Raw genomic sequence first — 18,081 nt, forward strand, 5'->3', positions numbered from 1 at the left:
CTCATTTTATAAAATTGATATGTAAATTCTTCCACTTCATATAGAATTTCGATAGGTATTCGAACCATTATTTACATAATCTTAAATAACAAATACATTGAATAAATCAAATTATGTTAATAATAACATACAAATAGTGTTTATCAATATAATATTTATTATAATTAAAATAAATATAGTTATTTTATTAAACAAAATGTGTACAATTGTATCTACAATAGGCGAATTACAATCATACAAATTAAGATTGGTTATATTTTATTTAAAATATAAAAAATTGTATAATTGTATTAATGATAGGTGAAATTAAAATTATACAAATTAAGATTTATTAACTAATTTTTCAGAATAAAAATCTTGAATAATAAGATTTTTAGTATACTCCTAAAAACTAGATTTTATATTTATTTATTTATTTGAGTATATTACAAAAAATCACTTTATAATAATAAATAGAAATTTATTTTCAGTTGAAAAACTAATTTATAATTTTTAAAAGAGTATATAATATTAGATATATGCAATTATATAATATATCATAAGAGATTTAAAAAATTAAATTATAACTAACCTTAAAGAGAATGTGACATTTATCCTTGTGAATTATTGAATTTTGATAACTTATAAAATATGAGAGTGTCGTCTCAAATAATTTATAAATTGAAAACAAATTATAATTTTATTTCATAAATCAAATAAACATATTAAATTAATTTATCCTGAAATAAAATCAATTTTCAATATATCATCTAAATGCCTTTGTTCATTGAATTGAATGACCATAATAGGCATGTGTATTTGCAAATTGACCCATGTTGTATCTTACTAAACAAAACACGCAATGGACATGTAATAATTTACACTAAAAAAAAACTCATTAGTGGCATGAAATTCACGCCATAACAAAAAAAAACACTTCACAAATTTAAATTTGCGACGTGTTTAATTACGCCGTAGGAGAGCGGGTGACAACTAAGTAGTGACGTGATATTCACTTTACTAATTAGTGACATGAATATCACGTCGCAAATGCTTGCACAGATACTTGTACACTTTTGATCAGAGCAGACGCAGGAGGTTGTGTGCAAAAACTTTACATTTATTTATATTATTTAAAAATAGTGACATAATTAACAGGTCGCAACTATCAATTTTTTAACACGTAATAATCACCGGACTAAATCACTTTGCAGAAAAACTTTATTCTTGGAGTGTTAACAAAGAGTCATGCTATATCATTACGAAACCAAAAATGTATGGACAAGTAATAACTCAATAAAATATATAAATTTGACTTATGACTGAAACATGGGGTGAGGTTAGTGTAATTCTTGTGTTTCGTTAGTTCATGCTTCGTAACAATAAACATTTGTCTTGCAAATTTGTACCAAACTTCAATTACTGCATGATGCTTTTTTGAGAGGTTTAATCATCCCACTTTTACATGAAATAAGCTCTCTAATTTGAGAGGATCCATAGTCAATCAACGAGGAAGATTAGAACACATAAATAGGTAGGTTGTTAGTAGGTTCTCTAATTATATAGGACTCTTTTACTGTTTTCTAGGAGTATTAACTTAAGTAGAGTCCTTTGGTAAGAGATGACTAGACAAGTGACATGAAATAGTCAATGTTGTTAACATAAAGAGTTACACTAATCTTATTCGAGTCAGTCCTGACATTTTAAAGGTTCAGAATAAATGATAAAAGTTGACCCTAATAAAAAATTAAATAACTAATTTGAATTTTTATTTTCCTTTTTTAAGTTTTATTTTTCTCTTTTGTTTTATTTTAGAGAGATAGGAGAAGGTCAATAGAGGTGACGACGACGTGGTGTCGTGGCTGGCGAGTGGGAGAGAAGTGATATGAAATAATCAATGTTGTTAAAATAAAGAGTTGCACTAACCCCACCCCATATTTTAGTCAAAAGTCAAATTTATATATTTTATTGAGAAATATTTATTGTTACGAAGCATGAACTAAGGAAACACAAGAATTTGCACTAACTTCATCCCATGTTTAAGTCAAAAGTCAAATTTATATATTTTGTTAAATTTTTACTTGTTCTTCGGATGTTTCGTTTCGTAAGATACAACATGGCTCATATAAAAATGAAGAAGAAGAAAACATAACTTAGTAACTCGTTCAAAAACAAAAACAAAATATTCACATTAAATATTCATTAAATTGATATGTAAATCAATCTCAAACATTAATTTAAATCAGACAGTCAAAATCAACTACAGTATCACTTAATTAGACTTTATTAGTTTTATACATTCTATTTACATAAGAATCATTCAAACATAGTTTCAAAATGGAAAACACAAACCATAGATGTTTTATACAAACTCAATGTATCACTGCTAATGTGCTGAAATAAACTCAATCTTCCATCATATCCCGCATTATAGTATATAAGATTTATACCATACGAATTTTCATTGTTCCCCTCTATTAAAAAAAAAATGGGGGAAAGAAAACAGAACCAAAATTGAAGAGTTTTTGATTTCCATGTTTGGTGAAATTAGTGGGGTTATAGCTTTTTACAGTGTTGTTTTATTCTTGGACAGGTTTAATCTGTGAATCAGCACTTGGAGTTTGGGGGATCCATGTAGATCCACTAGGCATGTCTCTTGAACTGTATTCCGCGCTATAAATATCGAATTCAGAGTCATCAAAACTTCCATTAGCCATCCTTTTGAATCTCATAAGGTCTTCATTATACTGTCCAGAATCATAAATTGTGCTCTGCCCGTATTTCACCCCGTTTGATAGATCATATAGTTGATCTCCAATTTCCAAGGCTCTTGCAATCTGATAAAAATCAAGTTATGAATGCGTATAATTTTAATTGTTAAAACAAGATAGGCGCGTGTTAGAGTTTTGTAGTCACCTGAACCATACGGGGTCGTTTTGGGGCAGAATGACGAACACATGCTGCAGCTGCCTCGATCATTCTAAACATTTCACTGTCAACGTATTGTCGTTGAAGCCTTGGGTCTGCTAGTTCACTAAAATCACCCGACTGGATTGCACGAAGGAGAAGTGGACGAGCCTGTGAAAACATCATTCAAAGCGCATGGTTAACTTGTGTAATGTGATACTATAATATATAAGACTTGTTTTGGTTCATACATACCCACTCGACCAAACTCTCATCCCCCACGGGTTGTGTTGCATCAACAGGTTTCTTTCCGGTTATGAGCTCAAGAAGAACAACTCCGAATGAGAAAACGTCTGATCTATCCGTTAGTTTTCCACTCGTTGCATACTCTGGAGCCATATAGCTGCAAATTGAAGGTAAATAAAATGAATTAGAGTCTTTTAATTTATCATTTGAAATTACTTTTTTTTCAAATTAGCAAACATACCCAAAAGTACCCATCACCCTAGTTGATACATGAGTATTAGCATCATCGGTTAGTCGGGCAAGTCCAAAGTCTGCAACCTGTGTTAGAACAAGGAAATATTGAGATCCAGGACTCCATTTTAAATAAAGGACCATGAAAAAGTGAAACTAAATAATATATGCATAACATATCATAACATACTTGTGCCTCATAAGCATTATCCAACAGTATATTCGACGACTTAATATCTCTGTGAATAATCTTTGGGTTGCCTAGAGAAATAGAAAAATAAACCTTAGCATTTCATAAAATGCAAAAGTTGACAACATCAGGATCTTGCATAAGATCGGGAGGGGATAGTAAGATCATGAAATAGAAAACGCAACCCATGGCACAATGCAAATATACATATACTTACAGCCTTCGTGTAAATATGCTAGGCCCCTTGCAGCACCAATTGCTATCTTCGTCCTTTTGGACCAATCCAAAACATTCCATTCACTTTCTGAGAAAAGAACACAAAAAAAACACATGACAAACACACCATAAAACAACTGTAGAGGATCCGAGTCAAATTTTCCCGAAAAGAACAATAATACAAAAATGAAACTCACATTACCATGCAAATGTTGATCAAGATTCCCGTTAGGAACAAACTCATAAATGAGAACTCTTTGTTGCTCAGATATACAATAACCAATCAACGATACCAAATGTCGATGATGTACACGACTAATAATATCAACCTCTGCTCTGAACTCCCTCTCTCCTTGACCACTACCGACCTTCAATAACTTAACCGCTCCAACTCTACCATCAGGCATTGAAGCCTTGTAAACACGCCCAAAACCCCCTTCTCCTATCACATTTTCACTTGAAAACTCATTAGTGATTTCCACAATCTGTTCATAACTAAAAAAAATTTGGCCAGTATTCATTTGTTGTTGTGTTGGGTCTGAAGGACTTCTCAAATGCTGCATTGCAACTAAATGATTCCTATTATCATAACCAAAACCTGGTGACTCTACATAGTAATGCACATCTGCAAAGTATAAAAAATGATTGCACAATTCAATAATATATTAATAAAATGAAAATAATACAAATGCTAAAAAAACATATTATTTAGCACCACTGATAGAAGACGTGTCTGTCACGTATCAAAATCAGACTAGACACGATATTGATATCTATGATTACATTCAATCATAGATATCAATATTGCTTCATTGAATTTCAAAAAAACTCTTTATAATGTTGACAATAAATCATGTACCTCCTTTCATTTGAGATTTCTTGGGGGGTGGCAAAGCATAGATATTCCCTCGTTTCTCTTTCTTTTTTAATAATAGAAAAAGAACGGCTGCTATAAAGGCGAGAACAAAAACTGTTGCGAGAGTAATACCAACGTATTGTGCTGTATTAGAATTGGAGGAGGGTTGTTTAGACTGAGAGTTGCTTTTGGGAGGAGAAGGGATTGGTTTTGAACGAGAGCTTGGGGAAATGGAAGGTGATTGTGGTGGCGAAGGATGGCCGTGCGGTGGTGGAGGACTAAATTTTAAAGAAGGGGAAGGTAAGGAAGGAGCTTGAGGAGATGGAGGAGGGGAATTAGAATGTGATGGAGTGGGAGAAGATTCGCCGAGCAGTGGTGGTGGTGGTGAAAATAATGGAGCTGGTGGCGATGATAGAGGTGTTGGAGGCGGTGACAATTGAGGCGGCGATGATTGAGAAGGTTCAGGAGGTGAAGCTTTTGCTGGAGGTGGCGAAGAATCTGGCGGTGGAGCTTCCGGTGGAGTTTGTGCTGGCGGAGGAGATAGTGATGGAGAAGGTGGTGGAGAACGAGGCGGTGCAGGTGGCGGTGGAGACTGCTGCGGAGGAGGTGATGATGAAGGCGGAGGTGGAGACTTTGATGGTGCTTTTTCTGGAGGATTTGATTCTTCAGGAGGTGATTTAGAAGGAGAAGGAGCAGAAGCTTTTTTTTCTGAAACTTTTTCAGGAGCTTTTTCGGAATCTTTTTCAGAACCTTTTTCCGAACCTTTTTCTGTAGGAGAAGAAGACGTTCCGTTAGACTCCTTATTATTTTCCTTAGCCATTTCTGAACTCATCGTGAATTTAAACCTTATATATTCTCAGAAATGGCTAGAAAAACGAAAAACAAAAACAAAAGAACACCAATGACAACCAACAACAATCTTGAATTTTTATCCCATTAATCGAGGATATATGTTTTGCTTCATGATCTAATAATCAAATCAAAAACACAAACAAAAAAACAACGTAATGATGTTGTTCTTGTTTTAAAGAATGAAGCTTAGTTCCAATGATGAAGTTGCCACAAAATTGGTTGATTCTGGGTAACAGAATTGCCAGCAAGATGCATCAAGTTGTTGGAGAGAAAAAAGAGAGAAATTGTATTCGTGTCTGAAATTCGAGGAAGAGAAAATAAAGATAATAGTAATAATTATAAAAATAATTAATAATTCTGAAAATGGATGAAAATGAGTCATTTTAATTCTTTAAACATTATGTGTTGGTATTATTTTAGGTAGTTAGTTTCATGCATGTATAGATTCATGTTCGTTTACGGTTGGGTTTGTTAAGCAGACAAGTGTTACTCTTTTTCTATTGTCTCTTTTCTCTCCTACATTTTGGGATTACCACGCAAACTAATTTAATTAGGTATTTATTAAATAAGTAAGGTTAAATTATTTCCTTATAACAAAGGAAAAAAAAATAAGAACAGAGAAAAATAGAAAGACGAGCACTTTGACACTAGTATATAGAAAACAATTATATTATCATATAATAATATAACCTTACTATTAAATTATATTACCATATAATATAATTCAGGTCCATCTAATTTAAAACTTGTTTGGATGGAAAGAAAATTTCACATTATTTAAAAATCAAAATTAATGATAGTATGTTGCAAATATTATACCGTTTTAAATATTTCAAATAATGAAGTACAAATTAAAATATTAAAGGATTCACCACATATTTAATATTTTCAATTATTTAAATTAAATAATAAAGTACATAATAAAATAAATTGGACGAATTCAGATGGATACTAGTGTCCTCATTACTCGATTCGTCTCAATAATTTGTAATCGGAAAAATCTAAATCCAAATAAAATAAATTGGACGGATTCAAATGAATACTAGTGTCCTCATTACCCGATTCGTCTCAATAATTTGTAATCGGGAAAAATCTAAATCCAACCAGAGTGTATTTTTTTCCATCAAACTCAGCGCAGGTTTGAATGGCTCTCCACGGATATGGGTTGTATTGTCATGTCCACTTGCTTTCGCATAAACTCGACCCCTTGTCAATGCATTTTATTTCGATTTCATCTTAATTGCACATTGTTTGAAATTTTGACTAATGGTCATTCGCGCTTACTTACTCTCCACTCTAAAAGACTATTCATTTCAACCACATTGTTAATGCATTGGTCTTGTTTAACCATGCATGCAGTGGTGGAGCCAGGAATTTTAGGTAGTCTGGGCAAAAACTTTACACCATTGATTATTTATCTGTTTTAATTTTCACACCCTATTTTTACTAATTTTGTCCATAACTTTGCCCATGAGTTTGTCTAAAAATCGACTATTAAATTGGGGAGAGTACAAAGAAAATAGGATTTGAGCCCGGGCGCCTGCCCGGACTAGCTGGGCCTTGGCTCCACCCCTGCATGCATGCATCGGTATTGTTTCACTAGTCAGTATTGTTCATCTGCGATCACTTTTCACTAGTCAGAATTGTTCATATGTGATCATTGTTCATGCCAATGATACTATTCACGGTGGTACTGTTAATCTAGCTTTTTTTATGACAACAAAGATTGTATGTCTCTTTGCAATTATTTGCTGGAATTGTTTTTTATTGTTGTTCTCTAAAGAAGACATTTTTGCAAGTATCAACCAATATGGTTGAAAACATATCTATTAATGTGCTTCTAATGTTGCCGATACTAGCTCCAAGAGTGCTTGCATCCTTGATTTTGATATCACTTTTGAGGCAATCAGAAGTCCTAGGAAATAGCAAGTGCTAAACCTAGAATAAAGAATATGGTTGCAATCGCAAACCTAAAATAAAACACGGGGTTGCAAGCGCAAAACCTAAGCTGGAATCCACCATAACAAAGAAAACTTCAAAATTTATTATATGAAAGATAATATCCTTATAGCCACGCTAAAAGTCTTTAAATACTTAAAACAAAATAACCCATGGGCTTACAGAGATCCTAATGGACTTTTAATCTAAAATAGAATCAAATCTTTTAATTTAAAACGAAATCAAATCTTTTAATCTAAAACGGAATCAAATATAAAATATAATCAAATCCTAAATAGAATTAAATCCAAAATAGAATCAATCCTAAATAGAATCAAATTCTAAATAGAATAAAATTCAAAATAGAATAAATCCTAAATAAAACAAAATAATAAATTGATGATTTCGTGCCTGAAACGAACTAAAATGGCTTAAAAATCTACATGTCACTACAAAGTGGTGTGCTGTACTCCTAGGCCAACTCCCTTTCCGAAAAGATATAATAAGAGTAATTCTGACATCGAACACCAAACTTGTGCAAATCCTGCCGAACCGTTCTAACGCAAGGTTTTTCCTTCGTTACGCGCAGGTAGCCCTCCTACATCAGTCTCCTTCACTTCAAAAGACCTCAACCCCGAGTTTTCTGCTTGATAAAGAACTTCATATGGTTGCAGCTTGTTATGAGCATCAACCGAAAAACCTCACCTTACGCAAAAACATCATCACATCTTCTTCCATATTGAAAACTTTAAATTCCATGCGTTTATCTCGCATAGGAGGCAAATCGTTTGGTAACTCTTCTATGGTGGACTCCTTGAAATCCTTTAGGACCCCTAGCAGTTCTTCTTGAATTGTTGTTTTTTCCTTTACATCACTCATCGCCTCTTTTGTTAGTACTAAACATAAAAATTTAGTTTTTGTAATAGCCTTATCAAGCTTCTTTTCACTCTGTGTCATCACCAAGAAGCTATACTTTTTTTCTCTTGGATTCTTATCAAAGTGCAAAACAAGATCCATAGCAATTTTATGTGTGCCCCATGTAAACACCATCACGTTATCCCTTCCTCGATAAGTGATATTATTATAAAATTATCAATGCCTACCAAGTAAATCACAACAAACATCCATATCAAGATTTCCATCTTTTACATCATTGATTTGCAAATGTTCCACCTTTTCATCCATGTCATGATTTTCACCTTTGCTTACAAGCATATCAAAAGTTAGTAGCTTTGATTTTGCACTTAAAAGACATTGCTCCTCAGATTTCAAAGCAATTGCAATTGTAAAAGAATCTTCACTCACTTCAGTACAAGAATCAAATTGAGAATAAATATCATTATCATCGAGTTGATTTTTGCAATTGATTGTGAGACTCTCATTCCATAAAGGCCCTTGTGCATCTCCTTCATATTTACCAAATTAATCATCACCATAATTTACTTCAGTATTTTTTGCTGCCTCTTTGACAATTTCGGACATTGTCTCTTTAACAGAAATTGTCTCCAATTTCTTTAATTTAGGAATGCTGCTCTTTGTTTGCAATGTATAGAGCTTATCTGCAAGGTGTGTAAACTAGAAAATTTATCTGAGAAAAGAAATCAATGAAAGGAGACGACTTCTGTAGGCCTAATGATTTTATTGTCCCTGTTTGATGCATGGTTTGATCGATTCTGGATGGTGGATGTAGAAAGGAAATTGGATTATCCGAAAGTTTTCCACCCCTAACATGTTCTCCTCTCCTGTCTCTTCGCTGATTCCCTTTGTAGTTGGCGTTCTTCACCTGATTTGCTAAATTTGTCATTTATTCAGTCAAAGCAGTTAGAGTCGCGGTAAAAGTCGCGGTAATTCCCTCAAAATCTGCTCTGATTGCTGGTTGATCAGTCATGGTTGTCAAGCTACGGAAAGAACTGGAGAAAACCCGCTATGATACCAACTGACGCAGTCGGAAGTCATAGGGAATAGCAAGTGCTAAACCTAGAATAAAGAATAGGGTTGCAATCGCAAACCTAAAATAAAACACAGGTCGCAAGCGCAAAACCTGTTAGATAAGCTGGAATCCACCAGAATAAAAAAAAAATTCAAATTTTATTATATGGAAGATAATATCCTTATGACCACGCCAAAGGTCTTTAAATATATAAAACAAAATAACCCTGACGGACTTAAAGAGACCCTAATGGATTTTTAATCTAAAACCGAACCAAATCTTTTAATCTAAAACGAAATCAAATCTTTTAATCTAAAACGGAATTAAATCTAAAATATAATCAAATCTTAAATAGAATCAAATCCTAAAGAGAATCAATCCAAAATAGAATTAAATTCTAAATAGAATCAAATCCTAAATAAAACAAAATAGTAAATTGCTGATTCTGGGCCTGAAATGAACTTAAATGGCTTAAAAATCTACGTGTCACCGCAAAGCAGAGTGTTGAACTTTTAGGCCAATTCCCTTTCTGAAAAGGTATAATACGAGTAATTCTGACATCAGACGCCAAACTTGCGTAAATCCTGCCGAACCGTTCTGATGCGCGGTTTTTCCTTCGATGCGCGCAGGTAACCCTCCTACATCATTTTTTGAAGAATATTTCTCCTTCCGACATTCCGTATATTATTATTGCAGATGGTTCTCATACTCGGGTTAATGATTGTTTAGACGTTGATCATCAATCTTATAAATTGAAAGATGTGTTTCAAGTTCCTAGTGTATCAAACAACCTTATCTCTCTATTCATAAGCTTACAGAGGACAATAATTATAGTGTTTTTTTGTTTTTTAATTTTCATTGAGCTTTTCAAAATCTTGCAACGGGGAAGAAGATTGGAGTTGTTAAAGAACAAGGAGGATTATAGTATCTTTCTAATGCATGAACTGGTTAGAAGGTGTTGTCTTCTGCATTTCAATCTCTGTTAGAGCCATCATTTGCCTCCTAAATATGGTTGGGAAAACGATGGCGACGGTGAACGTTTAGGAGAGAGTGAGAGATTAGGGCAACGAGATGGAAAATGCGAGTAAGAAAACGAGGATGGAGACGAAGACAAAAACAACGTTTTCTGCTTTTAGAAATTTTAAAACGAGGGGCAATATAGTAATTTTCCCCAAAAAAATTTAAAAAAAAGAAAGAATGGATCCGGTTCCGCTCCGCCCGGGAACGATCTACGACCCGGTTTATCGGCTGTAGCGGGCGCTACAGCATCTCCGCCACCGCACCCTGTATCTCGCGCGGGTGGGGGCCGTTCCGCTCCAGGGCGCTGCTATAGCGGCCATAGCGGCCAGGAATGACATCTCTGGCTTCAGCGCAAGCGTCTTAGCCATTCTCCTTTTTCATTAATGAAGTGTATGTTTCTGTCCTTGTTTTTAAAACAATTCGTTGAGTCTTTTAAATATGATATTTATCAGTTTTTTAAACTTAATCGAACTACTTTTCCTTCAAGTCTTATTAAAAATGGTGAACCATTTGATTTTATTCATTCTAATGTTTAGGTAACAACCCTTATTTTTAACATTTCATATACAAGATAGATTGTTTCTTTTATTGATGATTGTTGTCGAATAGCTTGATTTTTCTTGATGAATAATCAAATCAGAAGTACCACAATTGATTATTCAATTTTATAGTATGATATAAACAAAATCTGGTAAAGTTATTAAAAAAATACGTTCTGACAATGGTAAAGATTTGTCAATCATAATTTTTACAGTTTTACCAATACACAAGACATCATCCATGAATTCACATGTGTCGGTACCCCCACAAAAAATAATTTTTCAGAAAGAAAAAAACATCCCTTGAATTCGCTTGAGCTCTTGTCTTCCAAAATCATATTTGGGTGAAGCAGATTTGACTGTTGTTTATCTAATTAATTGTGTGTCATCTCATGTTATAGGTAATGTTAGTCATGTTTAATTTCTAGTCACACTTTCTCCTTCTGCTTCTATGTTCCATGGTACCGAATCTCGGGTATTTGGTTGTGTAGTTTTTGTCCATGTCCATAAGCAACACCAAACTAAATTGGATTAACGCATTTCTAAATGTGTCTTTGTGGGTTATCCACCTAACAGAAGAGGGTACAAATATTATCATCCTCCCAATCGTAAGTAAGTTGTTTCTAAATATGTCACCTTCACGAAAATGTGTCTTACTTCACTCGTCCTCAGCCTCGGGGGTGGGTGAGCATGAATAACTATGACTCTGAGTTTGATTTTCTGATCCTCAACCATAACTTCCCTAAAACACTCGAGTCTACTTTTGAGCCTGAATTGTCGTATATTGTAAGCGAACCTTATCCCTCTTAGTCATGATTCTACATCTAGTCCTATTTTGGTTCATCCATTGTCTTCTGTTTTGCAGGAACCAACACCTTCAGCATCAATTATAGCGTATCAGGAAAAAAAGTATATTTGATTTGCTCTAAAACAACTTCAATTGCTTGAATTAGAGGTAAGTACTGAAAATGATTATCCTATTGACAAATCTCAAATTTCTGATACTTGTGATATTGATCTGAATGATTTACTCATTGCTTTGAGAAAGGATAAAAGATCTTATCCCTCCAAGTATAGATATCCTATTTCTTAATGTCTTCTCTAAACATTTTTCCATGTAGTATAAACGTTTTATTACGGCTATTGATTCGGTAAGAATCTCATCATCTATTGAAGAAGCATTGAAATATAAAAATTAGGCTCAAACTATAAGTGGGGAAATGAAAACTCTTAAGAAAAATGATACTAGGGAAATTGTTGAGAGTCAGGGAGGCAAGAAGTCAGTTGAATGCAGATGAATCTATATGGGAAAGCACAAGTAAAATGTTGATTGGTACAAGGCAAGACTAGTAGCAAAAGGTTATACTCGGACATATGACATTGATTATGAAGAGAAATTTGTACCAGTGGTAAAGATGAATATTATTTGAATCTTACTATCTCTTGTAGCTTATTATGGATGGGAATTACAACAATTTGATGTTTAAAATGTATTCTTACATGAAAACTTAAAGGAGGAAGTGTATATGGAGATTCCACTCAGTTTTAGTACCACGGGTGGAGGCAACAAGGTGTGTCATTTGAAGAAGGTCTTATATGGACTTAAGCAGTCCTCTCGAGCATGGTTTGAAAGATTCACAAAGATAATGTTCTGTTTGGGCTTTAAACAAAGCCAAAGAGATTACACTATGTTTTTAAACATACACACGGAGGAATGTAGATTGCACTTCTTGTTTATGACGACAATGTTATTGTTACAGGAGATGATTTGACTGAGAGACAACTACTTAAAAAGAAATTATCAGAAGAATTAGAAATGAAGGACTTTTGAGAACTCAAGCACTTCTTGGGAATTGAGAATTGGGGTAGTTCATTCAAATAAAAACATTTTTATTTCTCAAGAGAAAATATGTGTTTGATCTTTTTCAGAAAACGGAAAAACTTGAATGCAAACCAACTAGTGTTTTTATTGAACAAATCTTAAGATGAATTATGAGGAGGAAAGTGTCAAAGTTGATAAGGGTCCATATCAAAAGTTAGTGGGAAAGTTGATTTACTTGGCACACACTAAGCCAGATTTGGCATATGCATTCAGTGTGGTGAGCCAATTCATGCTTGGTCCGAGGGTGAGACATTTGCAGGTTGTTGACCGTGCTCTACAATATCTCAAAGCTACTCCAGAGTGAGGACTCTTGCTTAAAAGAGGTGGACGCCTAACTATGGATACTTACACTGATGTTGATTATGCAGTTTCATTGATTGATAGAAGATCTACTTCAGTCTATTGTACCTTCTTGAGTGAAAAAATTTTGTTGTTTGGAGGAGTAAGAAGCAAAATGTAGTTACTTGATCAAGTGCTGAAGCTGAATTCAGAGTTATGACATTAGGGATTTGTGAACTATTATGGATAAAACAAGTCTTAGAAGATTTGAATATACAGTGTGAATGCTCTGTGAAGTTGTTTTGTGACAATAAATCGGTCATCAGTATTGCATATAATTTGGTTCAACATGACAGGACAAAACACATCGAGATTGACCGACGTTTCAATAAAAAAAAGTCGGATAGTTGATTGATAACTATCACCTACATACCTTTTGGGCATCAATTGAAAGATGTGTTAACAAAGGGTTTATCAACAGAACGATTAAACCAACTTACTTGCAAATTTGAAATGACTGATTTTCATTCACCAACATGAGGGGAAGTTAGACTGTCTTTAGTAACATTCATAGTTATTTTATTTTATTAATATAAAACTCATTAAATAAAACCATAAGATTTAGATTTATCTCTATTTAAACTAGTTTATTCTTCTATTATAAATTACAACTTTAATATATATTAAAATACTTTTCTACTATTCATACTTCTCTTCAAAACCGTAAAGACTTATACAAGATCTAAAATTAAATACTACTTCAGGAATGTGGTCTTGTGGGCTTGACATTGGAACATTAAATTTTACGTAAGAATCAAGAGTCTAAGCCACGAAGACTCATTAACTTACTTAGTCTTGACTGGAGGATGTTGTTCTTTCACACCAAAAACTCTCACATTACTTGAAAATTGAACCTAATGGTGGTTTATAAAACACCCACACTCCCTTACCTACTGAGACACTTTACAAAGAACAAAACCATAATGGTTTACACAATCTCTAAATATATGCAATACCTCAAAAATAGGTGTTGCAAACTTGAGGTTGATACAGAACCGTCAAGAGTTTAAAAAAAAGACAGATATTCTAAAATAGTTAATTTAAATTTGTCACATAACCCCAACCTTTCTAGTGCTATTTTTGTGTCATGCATGTTCTAAACTTTCATGCTATGATTACTTTATGTTTCTGAACATAACACTACTAGAAACATTGATTTTAACATTTGTCAAAATCGCATATTAACAAACAAAAAGTTGACATTAACTTGATTTAGTTGGTGTCATGGCCAACACTCCTGAAGCGAAATTTAATCGTCTACTTCTGAAGAGCAGAGGCTATTAAGTGTTGATTGTGCGGCCGCAACAGACACTAATGTCATTTCATTATTAATGCAAGATAATATTGCCTTGCCTCAACCCGTGTTATTTAGTGTTAGTCAAAGTCACAATGGTGATTTAGCATCCGCAATTGGCGTCAGTTTGGCCCACGCTTCATAAGAAGAAACAAAACCAACTAATAAGCTTTATTTCATTGGCTACATCAATCAAATGACGCTATAATGTTCTATCTTATATCAAACTTCTATCAATTTCTAAATTTTTCTTACTAATTTTCCTTTATAGTTTTTCTAAATTTTTCTCTGTCTCTAGTGATTTGATTATGTCTCATTTAATATACTTTCCTTACAACAAAACTTTGAGATTTTCTCCCTACATGGCTAAACCACTTGTGTTAAGTTTTCACCACTTCTTAAGAAGAAACATCAAATAAAAATTGTAGCACAATACAACCAATTTTCTTACATCATATATGTACTAATATAATTTATATAAAGAATATGCGAAAAGTTGTCTAAGAGGCAATACAATAAAATTAATTTTTTTAGGGTTAAATAACTTCTCAATTTTGGTTAACAATTTTTCATTCTTTATTATATACCTTCCGGTCTCATTTATAAGCAAAACTATTTAGCTACATGCGAGATTAGATCCTCTCATGTGACCACTTAAATCATCTTCACTCATTATACTATGCCATAATAAGGGGTTCTTTTGGAGTGTTGATATTAATGAGTTGAAATTATTAACTTTAGCATATATTTGAGGCCAGTTAACTAAAGGGAGTGTCTGAGACCAGAGTAATAAAAAAAGGAATTGGCAGATCAAATTTCATGGAGATGAAGAAGTGAGACAACGCCAAAAATAGATAGAAAAAAGCGAAAAAAGTCTTACGATTGATTATAATTTATAGTGCATCCCCTCATGCTTTGCTCTTATCTCAACTGCAGAAGTGTATCTCCCTCAAGGAGAAGAACCTTGAGTTGAGTCCTTTGGGAAAAACTTTCCATTCTTGTAAACCATTGGCAGTACAAAACATAGCTGGCTTAGCATTCTTTCTTAGTCTCCCATCACTATCAAATTCCTTCTGAAAAATCAAGTCCAGGAACTACTCACAATTTAGAAAAAGGCTAGCAGCACCAACTCAAAATAGTAACCGATAACGAGCCAATAATAAAAACAAAATCAAACAGAAAGATGGAATAAATGTGACATATCGAAACAAAACGCACTAGGCAAAAAACGAAAAATAAATAAAGAAAGAAATTGCATCAGGCCTTAAATTCTGATATATCTTGCACTATGAACATCGAACACAAGCTAATACACTCAATGGTCATTGGCATTGATATCAACTAAGATTCAACATTCATTTAGGTGGATTGACTAAACCTTACCAAGAAAGCGATAGCGTAAAATTGGACGAAAAGATTTAATCAACGCATATTTTTCCAAAATTAATCAAAGCATCTTTGACTACTTGCATGACAAGTAGCCTCTATAAGTTTTATACATCTAGGACGGTGATTACTAAACAGATGCATCTTGATTCGTGAGATTCCAAATGAATCCAATCCCAGTATTGTCGATGGCGGATGGCGGTCCATATCGGCCTATCTGCACCGCCGTTATAGCGGATTATGGCGGAAAAATCCACAATAGCGGCCGATATTTGATAACATTGTCCAGTCCTAAGCAAAGAAAATCATGCAGCAACATTGTGTATTGATGGATAAGCTTGAGAGTTACAAATTACAATGATAATAAACACTCTAGTTCCATCTAGAGACACACCTCAACATTACAGTATTACACTAACACAAACAATAGTTCAAGATAAACAAGTAACAACTAAAATGCTATTGCCATTGCTACTAAATAGTGAATATTAACAACTATATCTCTGTGAAGGAGAAGAATGCTTACCAAGATAGAAAGAAAGTTTGATGACCAAGTAAGATCCATCAAGCTAGTCATAGAGTACAACAATCCAGTTGCTTCTGCAGCATGAACATAACAACAAAGTGAGAGTAAAATTATGACTCTGCTGTCTGCAGCATAAAAATACAGTTTGTGTGATTGTAACAAGTAATGCCACAATACATCTATCTACCTTTCAATGTTCATTATTCAAACATAGCATTTCTCAAATAAACTGAATCCAATTATTCACTAAACCCTACATTTTGCAAACAAAAAATCTCAACATCACACAGACCAATATAAAATCAAGATGCTACACACAAAATCGGTGTTTACAATCTTCAGCTGCTGAAGTTAGAATTGAGGAAGATCAATTTTGACTTAGTCAACGGAAACGCGTGCACAAAGCTTACAAATTGAAAAGAAAAAAAAAAAGCATTGGGAGTAAGTTCAATCGCTCAATATTAACGAAATAAAAATTAGCACAAGTTGAATTGAAATTATTAAAAGTAAAGAAGAGATAACTAACAACGAGAAGTTCTGCCGGAGAGATTTGCAACTGAAGGAAGCGAAAGAGAGAATAGGGGATTCTCGTCGGAGAGGTGCGATTCACGATGAAGAGAGAGAATGGATTTCGACGGAGAGGGAGTGTGTGTGTTTATTTTTTTAAAACACGGTTTTTAGTGGAAGAAACCATAGTTAGGGGTGGACAAATTTCAACACCTCCATTTCTAGCTCACCATACTAAATTCTAAAAATATTCCTCAAAAATAACGTGGAAATTTTTCGGTGCCATCATAATTGACAATAACCTGAACTATCCGGAAATATAACTATGGTATGGAACTGCAAATATATTTTCGATTTTTGGAACACCTAAAAGACAAGATGCATCTTCCCCTTCCATTATAGTTTAAAAACAAAAATAAAACACACTCATTCTCTCAAAACTCTCTTAATTTCACTTTCACCAAATCAACCGCATTTTCAACCGAAGTCGTTTTAAGGCATCAAACATCAGTATATCAAGCATCTAACAACAATTAAACAACAAAAAACAACAACAATCAATCAAGTAAGTTGATTTTGAAATTTTCAGAGTTTATGTAAAATCCAATTAAATATGTGTTTTAGGTCAGAAATTAGGTATTTGTGAATTGTTTTTAACATTATACATCATTTCTAAGGTGTTAGACATGTCTTATAAATGATTAATGTCCATTATGTTGTGGGAGTGGGGTGCCATTGACGCAACTCTGAAATGGCAGCAGAAAGTGAAAATATACTTTCGGTTTTCATCAAGAACTTTTGGTTTTTTCCCTTATGTTTTTTCAAACTTGTTTTCAACATTGGCCCTTGAATTAACATTTTTCCGTGCTTCTACACGAGCAATAACTGACAGAGCATCTCGATTGAGACACGATAGGGTAGCACGTCACGGCTCTATGCGGAGAGAAAGGAGTCAGGGATCCCAACCTCCTCCTACATTTGGACAGGTCGTATCGGATGCACCGACTTCATCTTCCGATGTCCCTTCTGTAACGCTCGGAAAAATAAGTATATGCTTAATTTGGACGTTTGTGACGTTTATTGGAATTTTACCGTTTTTGGAGTCGTTTCAGTCGGTATTAGTTCGGGATGGCGGACTAATATTTAATTGAAGGTTTTCATATTTTTGGTACTAGAAATATCAGTAAGGTAATATTCCGCGTTTTGGGGCGTTTGAACGATATTTGAGCGTAGGGGCATTTTG

General features: G+C 33.8%; 1 protein-coding gene across 4 annotated transcripts; it reads right to left on the minus strand.

Annotated features, from left to right (window-relative positions):
* Positions 1-1,768: 1,768 nt before the first annotated feature.
* LOC131650751 (proline-rich receptor-like protein kinase PERK13) lies at positions 1,769-17,217 on the minus strand. Of its 4 annotated transcripts, none has more exons than XM_058920453.1 (11): positions 16,858-17,217; positions 16,332-16,405; positions 15,300-15,492; positions 4,629-5,773; positions 3,972-4,394; positions 3,771-3,857; positions 3,554-3,624; positions 3,374-3,450; positions 3,142-3,289; positions 2,896-3,057; positions 1,769-2,816 (listed from the first exon to the last, which is right to left on the minus strand). In XM_058920453.1, exons 4-11 carry the CDS (start codon positions 5,455-5,457, stop codon positions 2,559-2,561), a joined length of 2,055 nt encoding a protein of 684 aa, XP_058776436.1. In that variant the 5' UTR covers positions 5,458-5,773; positions 15,300-15,492; positions 16,332-16,405; positions 16,858-17,217; the 3' UTR covers positions 1,769-2,558. The 4 variants fall into 4 exon arrangements, with proteins under 4 accessions (XP_058776436.1, XP_058776439.1, XP_058776440.1 ...); XM_058920456.1 differs by adding an exon at positions 16,519-16,584 and having other exon boundaries at positions 4,629-15,492; XM_058920457.1 differs by adding an exon at positions 16,519-16,584 and having other exon boundaries at positions 4,629-15,513.
* Between the last annotated feature and the right edge of the window lie 864 nt (positions 17,218-18,081).

The sequence above is a fragment of the Vicia villosa genome, linkage group LG2 (assembly GCF_029867415.1).
Source record: "Vicia villosa cultivar HV-30 ecotype Madison, WI linkage group LG2, Vvil1.0, whole genome shotgun sequence".
NCBI lineage: Eukaryota > Viridiplantae > Streptophyta > Magnoliopsida > Fabales > Fabaceae > Vicia > Vicia villosa.

Bases quoted from the DNA above. Each gene is read 5' to 3' on its own strand.
- LOC131650751 (XM_058920453.1), bottom strand. From the start codon at position 5,457: ATGAGTTCAGAAATGGCTAAGGAAAATAATAAGGAGTCTAACGGAACG. The intron at 3,625-3,770 runs GTAAGTATATGT...CTATTTCTCTAG, and splicing joins AGCATATTTACACGAAGGCT to GCAACCCAAAGATTATTCAC. The intron at 3,058-3,141 runs GTATGTATGAAC...ATGTTTTCACAG, and splicing joins ATGAGAGTTTGGTCGAGTGG to GCTCGTCCACTTCTCCTTCG.